The sequence below is a fragment of the Myotis myotis genome, unplaced genomic scaffold (assembly GCF_014108235.1).
Source record: "Myotis myotis isolate mMyoMyo1 unplaced genomic scaffold, mMyoMyo1.p scaffold_m19_p_1, whole genome shotgun sequence".
Taxonomy (NCBI): domain Eukaryota; kingdom Metazoa; phylum Chordata; class Mammalia; order Chiroptera; family Vespertilionidae; genus Myotis; species Myotis myotis.
The window spans coordinates 112,860,099-112,874,830 of NW_023416313.1; the positions used below are offsets into that span (position 1 = coordinate 112,860,099).

Consider the following 14,732-nt stretch of genomic DNA (forward strand, 5'->3'; position numbering starts at 1 on the left):
TTTTATGTAAAATCTCAATATATAAAATAGCCAATGGCACTAGTTCATTAAGATAAATTTATTTTAGCCCCGGTCAGTGTGGCTCAGTTAATTGGGTGTCATTCCATACTCCAAAAGGTCGAGGTTTGATTCCTGCTCAGGGCACATACCCAGGTTGTGTGTTCCATCCCTGGTCAGGGTACGTACAGGAGGCGACAGATGTTGCTCTCTCATATCAATGTTTCTCTCTCTCTCCCTCTCCCTTCCTCTCTCTGTAAAATCAATGAGAAAACAGATCCTTGGATGAGGATTAAAAAAAAAGAAAGATAAATTTATTTTACAAGTTCAGCTTTGTAATATTTACACATTATGAGGTCATTGAGTCTGTTTGGGTAAACACCAAAATTTGAACTCAGGATTTATGGCTGATAGCTGGTACATCAGCCTCATCACCTGGTTGATTTTACACTTGTTTTAGCTGCATAGTATTAAGAAAACCTTGATCCGTACAGGTAAATAATTGCAATTAGTAACAGTTTTTGCTAAAACTCATCTTGCAATCTTAGGATATTCTTTAGATTACTTAATTCAGAATCTAGAAAGATGGGAAGGAAGAACCTTCTGTTTCAAAGTTGAGTCACCAAGGATATTGTGTAATCCCCTCCCCGCCCCCCCCATAACGATACATTATTGTGGAGGGACTACTAAAAAGTAAAATGGTTTATAGTATGTTATTATGATGGTGCCACATACGATTGCCCAACCAGTGCTTGAGCATTTGCCTGGCAGGTGCTCTTAGGCCTAGGCCTGGCATTTAATTGAGTGCAGTAGTGCGTGTGTGTGCACTGTAGTCTGTAGTTGCTTGTATAATTACATGAACAGACATGTGCAGGCCTGAAGTTCAAAAACCTGTGCAGAGCTGCAACCTTCTTCATCAGTGACATTCACAAGTGTGTCAGAAACAGTTAGAGGCCTCTGCAAAATCCAGCCATTATCAGAACAGCCCACGTTAATGTTTTATGGTCTCTGCAGGGTTAATATTTGCCATTTAACTTAATTTTGCATGTGTGCATTTTTAAGCAATAGTTTAAAAAATAATTTAAAAGGTATTTGAAGTCATGCACTATACATGTGTTTTGTGGAAGCTCCACCACACTGCTGTAAAACCACTGGCCACAGAGGGACCTTGGCCTCGTTGAACACTAGTACCTAAGGGGGTACAGAGAAGTGGATGTCACAGTCACATACTGAACTGAAAAGAGCAGCAGATGACCAAAGTTGGGTTTACCATGTGGTAAAAAAGAGTAAAATCTCTCTCCCTCTCCCTTCCTCTCTCTCTAAAATCAATGAGAAAACAGATCTTTGGCTTTTCTGGCTGTTATCGGAAAAGCCCTTAAAAGTACTGAGGACCCTCACAATTGTGGCCATCAGGCTACACAGGAAGGGCTTTACTTGGGACAAATCCCCTTTTGCAAATATTTTTCTTGATGTCCTAGGATTTTAACTGATAGCCTTGTAAGGATCTGTGGTGTGGAGACCCTCTCCCATCAAGGGGGTCCCGGGCTCACCTCTAAGCTATGCATTACACTGAGTGGCCAGATTATTATGACCACCTGATGTTTGTAGGCAAATTAGCTATATTTTCGCGCTGAAGTTGCTAGAGAGCCAGATCATTATAAACATCTGAATAGCACAACATGCCTAAGTACTGTTGCTGATCAAGTTCATCCTATCATGTTGATGGCATATCCCAATGGAGATGGCTTCTTCCAACAAGACAATGCGCCATGCCACGGTGCTCGTATTGTGCAGGAGTGGTTTCAAGAACATGAGGGAGACTTTACCTTGCTTAGGTGGCCCCACAATCACCAGATCTCAATCCAATTGAGCATTTGTGGGGCGAAGTTAAAAGAGCCATCAGGCAGCTGGTTCCACAGCCATCAAATCTCACAGCACTAGACAGTGCTATTCATCAGGCATGGTGTCCAATTCCTCGCATCACCTTTCAACATCTCGTGGAGTCAATGCCAAGAAGAATCGCCGCAGTATTGAATGCAAAAGGTGGCCCAACGAAGTACTGATGGGATGGTCATAATAATCTGGCCGGTCATAATAATCTGGCCACTCAGTGTATTTCAGAGAAAGTGCCCACAGATTAGAAATGAGCAGGCGGGAGTACTTGACAGTGTGACGTCACCTTGCTCTCCTGGTGGCAGGACTCTGGATTTTGGGCCCTGCGAAGGGATTGTTTGAACCAGGCTGCTCAGCCGGACAGTTCCCCTGAGGACTCGGGCGGGAGGTGGGGGAAACTGTGAATTGTGAGGACAGATTCTTTGGGAGAGCTCTGCTGGAGTTTCCCATTAGGTCTCCTTCCTAAGCCAGGTACTCAAACTATTTCACATCACAGTCTGTTTCTAGAGCCATGTAAACTGGGGACGGGTGGTGGGAGTGTTGGACAGACATCACACAACTCTCCACACCCAAGAGAAAACAAACATAGAGTGTCTTTTGTTTAAATACTTTTCAAAATGTTCTGGGGAAAAGGGCTATGGTTACTTTAAGAGTAAGAGGTCATTGATAAAAATGGTAGATGAGAAACACATATTTAGGCCTTTTTAAAATTTATCAAGGCGACCAAATGGGTAAAGATCTATTGGAGAAGCTGACAGACTTCTCTGCCTATAGGGAAAGCAGGTCAAAATTAGAAGTTAGCTGCCAAGAAAATCCCTCAGAGGAAAAAACATTTAAGGGGATTCACAATTCTGATATGTAGAGATTTAGTTTAAAAATCCCTGCTCAGTTTTTGCCAAGTCACAAAAAAGCATAAAGTCAGCTTCTTCCTCATTAAAAGGGACAGAGAAGCCCTTACTACTAATGTAGCAAGAATAGTTCGGCTCACTCAGAGTCCGTAGTAATGAAAAAGAATCACGGTTAAACCCAGTAGCAGAAGAAATATAAGATTTAAACGTTTAATGGAACTGGTTAGTGGCTGTCACTGAACCTTGGACCAGATCTGGATGCCATGCAAAATATAAGGTAAGTAAAATCCTTTCGGACCAAAGAGTCAGTCAAGGCTAGATTAAGGAATGTTCCTTAATCTGTTCCAAGGTAGAGAGGAAAAGGTACTAAGTGATGAGAAGTGTTTATATTGCTAAATACATGTTCCAAATCGTGTACCTTTTTTCTTTGTATGCACAGGTACATCCTTATGTGCTTGTTCAGTGACTGAGTTGAAGGAAACAGATTCTCCCCAGAAGCTCTGTAACAAGCGATGACGACTGCCTACCATGGGCAGCCAGCTGAGTCTGTTAGAGCCAGTCTGCTTGCTTGGGGCTCTTCCTTTACCTGGTGGAGTGCTTTAGTGTAATTGATATGTTTTATGTTTAAAATGAAAACACAGAAGAAAACAAAACTATGAAAATACCAAATGATTGGTTAAATTGGCAGGAAATAAAGTTGATTCAGTGATTCTTATTTTGAATGGTAGTTTTTGAAGAAATGCAGATGTAATTAGAGAGATTACAGAGTTAGATGGTGATTTTTATAGATTTTATGGGGAGTTCTGGATCATTTTAAGCATTGTACAGATTGATGGCCCTAGGTCAAGTGTCTGGTTTTAGTCTTCTGAAAAGAAAGACTTTTCCTTTCCTTGATATACATTTCAGTGAATAATATTACTGTAATGCCTGTCAGCTACTTTGCTTAGAAATACAACTAAAGGGATTGAGGAAATGAGAAAGAGAAAGATGGCTGATGTTCTTCAGGCAACTGAAAAAGATCCTGAATACAGAAAGGAAGAAAGTGGGTAAAAAAAGTGTCTTTGTATGTATGAGAAAGAGAATGCCCAAAATAGTGATATTTGAGGTATGACTCAACAGTGAGAACAGAGATTCCCCTCAGGGGCAAAGAAATCTATATATATAAAACCCTAATATGCAAATAGACCAAACTACTGAACAACCGGTTACTATGATGTGTGCTGACCACCAGGGTGCGCATGTGGAACATGGGAGGTGTTGGCAGCAGGCAGCAGAGTGCAGAACATGGCGGGTGTCATCGGCCATGGTGGGATGGTGGAGCAGGTGAGCAGGGGCACCAGACCAAGGCGGGGTGCTAGTTGCTGTCATTGGGGTGAGCCTCTGGTGGTTACTGAAAATTCTTTGTTCTTGTGCACCGCGGTCCCACCTGGCACTTGCACTTGCTGCTAGTGTCAGCCCCGCTTGCACCCGCTGCCAGCGCCAAGCACTGGCCCCGATACTCAGTGCCGTCAGCAAGTTCAAGCAGCGACTGCCGGCTCCGATCACCCCTCAGGGCTTCTCCACCTCCCCCTGCTCCTGAGGGGTGATCAGGGCCAGCAGCTGCCTTTCGTACCCACTGCCAGCAACAGCCCTGCTCGCACTCGCTGCCGGCATTGGCCCCAGTTTCTCTGTGGTGTCAGCGGGTGCGAGCAGGGCCCGCGCCATCAGTGCATGGGAGTGGCAGTGGCAGGAGCGGGACTGCTGGCAGACAGGGGACCGGCGGCCGTGGTGGGAGGGGTTGGGCCGGGGCACGGAGGATGGGCTGAGACCCACCCCTGTGCCCACCAAAGCCTCACGGCCCACAGTTCCTTTCAAGATACACAAATTCATGCACTGGGCCCCTAGTATGTGAGAATTGGGAAGGACCATGGATAATTCAGTGTCCTTATGCCAGTGACCAAGGAGTGGGGAGAAGGAGGAGAGGAAGGGAAGGAAGAAGATGAGAAAGAAGAAGAGGAGGAGGGGGAGAGGGAAAAAGAGGAGGGTCATACATATTCAACCTCATGGTGTTAATAGGCAGGGACAGTTAGTGTAGCCCACATCTAAACCGCTGCCCAGTTGATGCTTAATAAATATTTGTTGAATATTGAATGAATAAATTAATAATTATCTTTTATATTAAAGGAGTAAAGGAGAAAATTTTTCTTTTCTGACCAGGATCATTAATTATAAAATAGGTTAAAGTAGAAAATCATACAAATTATACACACACACCTTTAACAGTTTATTTTTTACTTAAAACACATGTGCATTCACTCGCCAGTTTTTATGTGAGGCCAAGGACTTTTCTTTGAGCATGAACCCCCGATTGTCTCTCCTGCACAAACCACACCCATGAGCATTATCTCAGCATTTGGGTTTCTTTAACGTGGAGTGAGAATTTAAAGACATTTGCAAAGCAATCTGAGTACAGAATGATTCTAGAGTTTTATTTTTCTTTCCCCTAATCATTTATGGTTGTCTCATCTACACCTAATTTGCCAGCAGTTTTTTTTTCCCCTTGGCTACTTTTCTTTAATGCATCTTTACAAAGCATTCAGCTTCATTTTGTAGAAACAGCTAACAACTACTCTTAATTTTTGCACTCTATTTCATGGGTCTGTGTGTTATATGAATATTTTATGTAATCGCAAAGCAACTGGCATAAACAGGTATGGGACCATGGTTGACTCTCTATAAACACAAGTCATCTGGTGAGAGCAGACGAACACAAGTGTACCAGCAAGAACCTGCTGGAATGAGTTCTGGGAAGCCCGGTAGGAGCCATCTGAATGGCAGGCATAGAGGCCAGGAGGAAATAAAATTGATTTTTGGAAGACTGCCCTGGCAAACCCTTCCTATAAAATGATGGCAGGGATTCGGACAGTATTGATTTTTTGTTATGCCTGGCACAGCCCTGCACCTGGACCATGTCCTCATCACTTAATACTTGACTGTGGGATTTGCTAGAACATTCTGTACCAAAAGGGTTCAATGAAGTCAAGGTGTGATCATTGGGTTTCAAGCTACCCATTCCTTACGTATCCAAGTAGATTTATAGACCTCAGTTAACACCGACCTTCTGGGATCAGAACCAATGACTCCAACTTATAGAAATCCTCCTTTCACGATTGTGTTCCTTTTCCCAGTTCTTCTATTTTTATGACAGAATTCTGGACGCACTTAGAAAACACTTTGTTGATGAAAAGTGTCTGTCACAGCAGCACTTTCATTTTTTTTGTGGCTGATACTTCCTCCCTCTTTCTCCCTTCTTCTTTCCATCATGCCATTCTTTGATTCACTTCCTATTTACTATCCCTGAGTGTGGACTCTGCTGAGTGTTCTGCTAGCTGCAAAGATGTATCAGAACTGTTTTCTGGAGAGCAGGGACATTTACCAAAGGATGTTGTGCCCAGAAAAGCTATGCAGTGACAGAACACCTCACTTTTCCAGAGGCCCTGGTCTAGAAACCAGAACTGGCTGCAAGAGTGGATAAGCTGGAAATAAGCAATAAAAACCAATATGCAGCTAGAATAGGTGTCCCAAAGTCGATGCTTTAAAATGGAAATATTTGCCCCACAAAAGCCAGACAGGTCTTTCTCCAGAGTCTGTATGGTCTTGGTTTGGCTGCAGCTTGGCTGTCAAAAGGGTTCCAAGGTCAAGGCCGCCCCGAAGGGAGCCGATTAGGAGTACACAGGCTCATCCACAGTCCAGGAGGCAATGCCTGACAGCGGGGAGGTGACAGCAAAAGGCCAGTGGGATTCAGAGAGCCCCAGGCACTGGGCTCTCAACCTCTCTGCTCCAAGGCCACCACCTACTGCTGCGCAGATTGGTAGATATGCACACTGGTGACCCACCTAAGAAAGGTTACTTAAGCTCAACATATGTTTTATGAGAAAGCAGAGGGAATAAATAGAATGATTTTTCTTTCAAGGTTGAAGTTTAAATGGTTAGTTTCAATTGTTTTAAAACTTCTAATGTTCTCTGGTGAGGCTGGATAAACGAGATTGTATTGCATTCACTCATTTTCTGGTTATTTTTGCAAGCAGTGACAGAAAGTAAAACAAGATGTGTGAAGCCACAGCCTCATAAGACTGGGGAAGGAAATTGATGTGATCAAATGTGAATGCTTGGTTTAAAGGTGTGTTATTTCCAGTGAGGCCCCAGAGCACAGTGGTTAAGGGTCCAGGCCAAGGGTCTGACTGCTGGCATGGGAATTAGGCTTTTCCCCTTCAGTAGATGCCTTCGCCTCTCTGTGCCTCAATTTCCTCACCTACAAAATGGGTATAATAAAAGTATCTGATGGGATGGTTGTGGATTAAATGCAATAATATTTGTAAGAATTGATATTGGTGGTAACCATCAAGTATCGCTAACCAAGATCATTGCTTTTTTTACTCTTAACTGCTGTCTGAGGAAGGCAGAAGATTGAGCGAAGATGTAAAATGCATGCTTAGCAAACTTTTTTGATCTCCAGAGTGCAGTAGGTACAGATTTCACTTCAATGCTAAGATTTTGGCTCTCTTTTGTTAAGGTCAATATAATTTTATTAGTGATCAGGTTGCTCCCCAAATATCTCTTGGGTTGTATTAACTAAAGAAGAAAAGAAGTTAAGATTTTTTTCTGTGTTCCTTGTTTTGTTACTTGATATGCTCAAGTGGTGTTGAGTTAATTGAGGAACACAGTGGCTGTGACATGACCCACCCTCACTGGAGTTGAGGATCGTGGGTGGGTATGAGGGTGGGGGGGCAAGGCAAACACAGAAGTCCAGAGCCCCAGTTCCATGATGCAGATCTTGTACCAAATTTCAATGCGAATTATTTTCTACATGAGAAAACGGAATGATGGTGTGTTTAAACTCTAGGACAACACCGGGGAGATGGCATATCTTTTTCTTTTTCTGATTGGTGTGAAATTCGCCTACAAGGTGAATCAGGTAGCCTTGGTAGGAATGTGGCTCCCCCACTGCTCGGAGGGAACTGTGATTTGTTTGCCAAAGGCCCTGGTAGCCTTCAGTCTGTCAAAATGTTGCAAGCTGGGAGCAGTTTGCCAAAGCAAACTATCGAAGTGAAATAACACACGAGCTGGAGCTGCACACACACAGACACACACATGCTCTCGCATTCCCTGAACATTAATTTCGAATTGGGTCAGGAGGAACAAGGATTTGGGCTAGATTGTTGGCGTGTTGAAAAGGTGTGGGCACAGCTACAGACTACCAATTGGATAGGTATGTGTGAGCAGGGCGGGGTATCCCAAGGCAGAGTCTGTGAGCAGGGGTGGGAAACTTACCGCCCTTGGTGGGGTTTCCTCTGGCCCCGGGGCTGTATATTGCTAGCGCTGCTGCTATTGCAGCCACAGAATAATGTCCCCGTTGGGGGGATTTATTCTAGTCCATTCAGACCAGAGCCCATTGAGTAACTAAGATTTTATTTCAGGATGAACTGTATTGGGTCCCCTATGCATTTTAGCCTCACTGGGGCCCAGCTCAATGAAGAAAAGAAGCATTTGAACATCTAAGTACTACTAGTGTTGAATTTTTGTAACAGGCGGCACTAGCAAACGTTTTGCTGCCATACCTTGTGTCAATCCTATGAGAATGGATTTTGGGGCATCGCATAGAAATTAAAAAATGTAACTGATTTTTATAAGTTTTTCATGACAGAACTTTTCAAAATTTCCCAGATTACCTTGGACATTTTTAATATGGTAATTCACACTATTTCCACTTATCTTGACATTTCAAGATGATGTGACATCATTCATTAATTCAATGAATTGAGCTCTAACTATATAGCAGACACTGCTAGTTGCTGGGATAAAGTAGAGATGAAACAATTCTCAAATCTCCTGGAGCTTATACTCCAGTGGGCAGAGGTGTACTTTAAATGAATAAAGTCATCGTCTGTGAGATAGTAAGTGCTGGAGACAAATATTGTCCGGCCTGGGGGAGAAGTGCTGTTTTCTTCAGGGCCAGGGGGCCTTTTCTCCATAAGACACATGGAGGTGAGGGAACAAGCTCAGGAATATCTGGGAGTACAGCTGACCAGGCGACCTGGAGAGCAGTTCCTCTGAGACAGGGACAAATTTAGACTCTTCCCTCCTCCAGTCTTTCTCGCCCTTTCCTGCCCCAAGTGCCCTGAAGTTTTGGAAGTGCAACCTGGGATGAGCAGTTATGCAGAATTGCTTCTGATTACATTATAGATGTGTGGCTTAGGTGCCTGCCAAGAACTTTGAGGGCCTGGGGTGTAACACATTTATAGAGCTGCTGCTTGTTTTTTTTTTTTTTTTTTTTTAACAAAACCACACCAAGCTATGTTGTTGTTTTCTTAAATGAGTAACAGTGCCAGGATGTGTTACAAATCATTCAGATTTGTAGGCATGGTTCATAATGTGCTTTCTCGCACATTCACTCATTTGAGGTCAGCAGGGCAGGCAATATTATTTCCATTTTATAGATGAGGAAACTGAGGCACAGAGGTGATTTGCCCAAGGTCATGTAACCAAAGCACATAGACTCCTGAGTCATGATGCACATGTTTCTTGGTTTAGAGCACAAATTGGATCCAGTAAGGATACCATTAGAAAAAAGCTGTGTTTTTTCTACCTCCATGTGCACGCCCACTGCTTTAGACACCCCTGCCCCTTTGCTGGAAGATATCTTGGGGAGGTGCACATCCTTTTTCAGTCCTCAGAGGCGTTCAGCCCTTCCCTTTGGAATGTGTGCACATGGAATACGCTTGGTTCTTGTGCTGGGGCCTCAGCAGGAAGGATGCATTTAACACCTGGCTGCATGTCCCTTCACCCTGCTTCCTGCCCCAGCGCAGTCTCTAACCAGTTTGTCATATCCGTGCTGTATGGTCTGGTAGGGCTGGGCTCATTCACATCCAAAATGGGGGTTTGGGTGGAATTTAGGATTCTTAGAGACGGTAGGAGCCTCTTCTAATGCCGCAAGCCTTCAGCCCAGATTCAGACAGGCTTCCTTCTTCATCTCCACCTCCACAGAGGGTATTTTCTTGGACAAGGCAGTGTTTTTTATCTCTCAGTTCTGTTGGAGGTCTCAGTCAGGTTGAGGACCACTGGGTTGCTTACCTTCTGTCCTCAGGGTTAACCTCTAGAAAGGATTCAAGACAGCTCAGTAGGGCCCAAGGCCTTTTGTAGGGATGCTTAAAACAATGCCATTGGTTTGAAATCAGGGGGCTTTGGGCATTTAATTACTTGACAATACTTGTCTCCTCTGCCTGCCTGCCTGTCTGTGCGGGAGTTTTCACCTCTGTAGGCGTCAGTGATCCTCACAGAAGATGAGCACAAGGAGGCGCAGACTCAGCTGATCCAGCATCACCCCGATGGGAAGGGTGGAGTTGGGATTCTAGCCTCCATGTGTTTGAATCCAAAGCTCACGCTCTCCCAGCACACTCGCTGTCTCAGGGCCAGCTGGCTCCTATTTCCGTACCTTCCCTTTATTTGATGACAAGCCCTAATCAGGGCTGGTGACAGTGGGGCTTAACACAGCTAATCCCGCCCCGGGGGAACATATGTGACACCAAGGACCAAGGACTGGCAAGGAAAAGGCTCTGAGGACGGCCTGTGTGTGGGAGAGGAACTCCCCTGGCCCGGCTCCAGAGCCCAGACCTAACCGGCTCCGGGAGCACTCAGCGTGCACTAGCACTCACTGTGTCAGACATGGCACATTGTTGCATTCAGTCCTCCCTAACCCTTGGGCCCAGCTTCTGTGTTATCCCCACCTTACCAGGAAGAGGACGGGGCTCAAAGAGGTTAACTGTTCTGACCTAGAAACCCTGCTGGTAAGTGGTATTGCTGGGTTTGATCCCAGATCTGTCCGGTGCCACAGCCCTGCCCACAGTCCGCTGCCTCCCCTCCCGGGGGCTGCCCTTTGCCTCTTCACTGGGTCACATCCCAGACCCCGGGTTGGACTGGTGTCTCCCTTCCAGTGATGAGACGGAAATGCTCCTTCTGCTGGTGTTGCTGCCTGGAACATGCTCACCGTCCTGCCTGTTGCTGTTTTTCCTTCTCAGAGTCCTGGGTTACCTGCTGCTGTTAGGATTCCAGCTCATCGGCTCACATCCTTCCACTGAACACAGAAAGGTAAGCCATGGCCATTCAGAGGCTTTTCTTCTCTGCACAGAGGGTTGGTGTCACTCTAGTTACCACCCTGAGTTTTGTTCTTTTTGGAGGTGAGTCACCGCTGGTTCTGCAAGGAAACACCATTTAAAGGATGTTCACCAGCCCTCCAAAACCCCCTAAGTCCTTGGAGCTGAAAAATGAAGCTCCGAGTCTCTGATTAGAGGGTGGTGCTGGCTTTGCAGCCTGTGCCTTTTAGAATGGGGCAGGTGAGAGAGGGCAGTGAGAAGACTACATACCTGGGAATGGTGGGCACCAGCATGGAGCTTTGCCCTCTAGGGCAGCGGTCACCAACTGGTGGTCCGTGAGGTCCGAAAAATTGGCGACCACTGCTCTAGGGGCACCACCAGGGGCAAGGGGTGTGGATGATTAGAGAGACGGCTGTAGCGATAGATAGCTGTGGCTGTGACTGTGGCTGTGACTATAGAAAAGGAACCCTAATAGGGAGCCATGATTTCTGATAGAGGACACAGCCACTGCCAGCCAGCAGCCAGGCAGGGAGGGAGCAGGGAAATCAGGACCTGGCCCTCTCTCCTCCTCCCCTCTTTCTCCTGTGGTGATTCCCTTTAGCTGAATCCAACCACAGACAGAAGACAAAAAGCCCTGATGCAGTCCTTGAAGGCCAGCCTCCTGGGGCCACAGAGCTGGGTGGAGAAGGGTCACAGAGCATCTGGAGGCACGCACAGACAGTATCCAGCACACTTCCCTCCAGGCTCTGTGTGTTTCATAGTAAATGAACTATTCACTGTTGCCTAAACCAGCCTTGTGCAGGTGCGTGATGGATGTTTCCTTAGAGGTAGATGCACGATATGACGCTGAGAGGGTCTGTGGAGTTCCCTTCTGCCACCTCATGTCTACCTGTAACAAAACACCGACACTTCAGAGCTGTGTGTACCTAAGCGTGACTGAGTCGGTTGGAACCTTTCCTGAGACGGGGTTTTCACAGGGGAAGTCCAGGAGAGACGGGAACGAGAAAAGAGTGTGTATGGGTTTGCCTAGATGTGAACCTTCTTGGGAGAAGTTCTTAATATTCTTGCCTGATTAGTCTAATTTCTTTTAGGTTTGGGTATTATGTTCTGGCTTTGTTTTTCTAGGCTTGATATAAACCTGTATTGCATTGTATGCCCCACTCAGATGTCAGCTTCATGAAAGTGGGATCTGCCCTACCTTGTGTACTGTCATATTCTCAGCTCCTGGAATCAGAATATTATAGGTGCTCAATAAAATACTTGTTGAATGATTGAATGAATGGAAAACCTGGCCAAGGTCTAAACATCATGTTGGAAATTTGCACACAACCCTACCCCCATCTCTATGCGCCTTTGGGCGGTGAATATGTCTTGGGAGCAAATGGAATTAGCATCCTTATTAGAATCCTGAGATAGCTTGCTCTGCCATGAGAGGATACAGTGAGAAGTCTGCAACCCAGAAGAAGGCACCATGCTGGCACCCTGATACCTGATTCCCAGCCCCAAGAACTGTGAGAAATGCATTGTGTTGTTTACAAAGCACCCAATCTATGGTACTTGTTTTTAGAACTGGCAGTGGAAGAGTTTGAGGTTGCATACCAGAAAAGCTTGCATGGCCATGAATGGACTTTTAAAGGCAATTCCAATGAGAGCTCAGAACGAAAAAAAAAAAAAAAAATTGTAGAGAAAGCCTCAGACAATACTTGAGTCTCCTAACACACTGTGGGTGCAAATATGAATGGTGTCATTGTGATGACGTCTCAGATGGAAATGAGCAACATGGTATTGGAAACGGGAGGAAAGACCATGCTTGTCATAAAGTGGCCAAAAGCTTGGCTGAACTGTGTTTGTGTTCTGTGGAAGGTAGAACTTGTAAGTGATGAACTTAGATGTTTAGCTTAAGCAGTTTCTAATGAAAGTGTTGAAACTATGGCCTGGTTTCTCTTGACTGCTTGTAGTAAAATGTGAGAAGAGAGAAATGACTTGAAGATGGAATTGTTAATTGGAAAGTAAGCAGAACATAGAACTTAATGATTTGGAGAATTCTCAGTTTATTTATATTGAAAAGAATGAGAAAGCCTGTTCAGGAAAGCACGCTAAGGGTGTTGCTGAGAGACCGTTTGTAAGGAGAACACTAAGCCATCTTGACGGAAGCCAGGAGCTGTTGTCTAGGACAATGGGATACTGCAAAGGAGGGGCTGCTGGTTCTTCTGAACCTGGCTCACCTCTGCACCACCTCCCCTGGTGGGCTCCTCTCCCTGCACTCTGGTGCTGAGCAACTGGCTGTCCCAGGTGCTGCTCCAGTGGCTGGATGAGGTGGTCTCAGGACCCCAATCCTGGAGAGCCACAGTGGGGGGTAGGGCTGCCCAAAGCTGTCGGGGCAGGACAGTCTGGAGCCTTGGGGCCCCAACCTCTGTCCAGCAAAGCTGCAGGCTGGACCACTGCCCTAGAGGCCTGGATGGCATAGCAGCAAGCCAAAGAGGATTATTCTTGAGGTTTAAAGTCTAATGGAATTTGCCCTGCTGGGTTTTAAACTTGCTTAGAACCTCTCTTTCCTTTCTACTTTCTTCTTTCTCCCATTTGCATGGGAATGTCCTGTGCCTGTTCACTGGTGTATTTTGGAAGCATGTAACATATTTGATCTCACAGGTTCTAAACTGGAGAGCAGTTTGCCACAGAACAAACCATACCTTCAGTTTTATCCATACTCACTTAGGTTATAGTTAGATGAGACTTTGGACCTAGAGTTTATTTATTTAGTTATTTATTTATTTATTTATTTATGTAATTCTTTATTGTTTAAAGTATTACATATGTCTCCTTCCCCCCTCCCATTGACCTCTCCCCAGCCACTCGCACTCCCCAGCACATGCTCTCAAACCCCCCTACTGTCTGTGTCCCTTGGTTATGCTTATATGCATGCATACAAGTCCTTTGGTCTCTTACTACCCCTGCTCCCCACCTGTGCCTTCCCTCTGAGGTTTGATGGTCTGTTCTATGCTTCTCGCTCTCTGGATCTATTTTTGTTCATCAGTTTATGTCGTTCTTTGTATTCCACAAATGAGTGAGATCATGTGATATTTATCTTTCTTTGACTGGCTTATTTCGCTTAGCATAATGCTCTCCATGTCCATACATGCTGTTGCAAATGGCAAGAGTTCTTTTTTTTTTTTACAGCAGCGTAGTATTCCATTGTGTAGCTGTACCACAGTTTTTTAATCCACTCATCTATTGATGGGCACTTAGGCTGTTTCCAAATCTTAGTTATGGTGAATTGTGCCACTATGAACATAGGGGTGCATATATCCTTTCTAATTGGTGTTTCTAGTTTCTTGGGATATATTCCTAGAAGTGGGATCACTGGGTCAAATGGGAGTTCCATTTTTAGTTTTTTGAGGAAACTCCATACTGTTCTCCACAGTGGCTGCACCAGTCTGCATTCCCACCAGCAGTGCACAAGTGTTCCTTTTTCTCCGCATCCTCGCCAGCACTTGTTGTTTGTTGATTTGTTGATGATAGCCATTCTGACAGGTGTGAGATGGTACCTCATTGTTGTTTTGATTTGCTTCTCTCGGATGATTAGTAACTTTGAACATGTTTTCATATGTCTTTTGGCCTTCTGTCTTCTTTCGAAAAGTATCTATTTAGGTCCTTTGCCCATTTTTTGATTGGGTTGTTTATCTTCCTTTTGTTAAGTTGTATGAGTTCCCTAAAACTTACATCTTTAAGCCTTCTAGAAGAAAACAAAAGGAGAAAATACTGGTAACTTTTTTTTAGATAAAGCATCAAAGTCATAATCCATAAAAGAAAAAATTGACCAATTGAACTTTATCAAAACTACTAACTTCTGTTCTAGAACATTAAA

At 44.8% G+C, this 14,732-nt stretch overlaps 1 protein-coding gene across 2 annotated transcripts in view; it reads left to right on the forward strand.

Moving 5' to 3' along the window:
• The window catches only part of THSD4 (thrombospondin type 1 domain containing 4), a 595,914-nt gene that overhangs the window by 26,085 nt on the left and 555,097 nt on the right, over nucleotides 1–14,732 (forward strand). For both annotated transcript variants that reach the window (XM_036347721.1, XM_036347731.1), the window contains exon 3: nucleotides 10,793–10,862. In XM_036347721.1, the coding sequence (XP_036203614.1) occupies nucleotides 10,793–10,862 (70 nt within the window). The remainder of the gene's footprint in view (nucleotides 1–10,792; nucleotides 10,863–14,732) is intronic.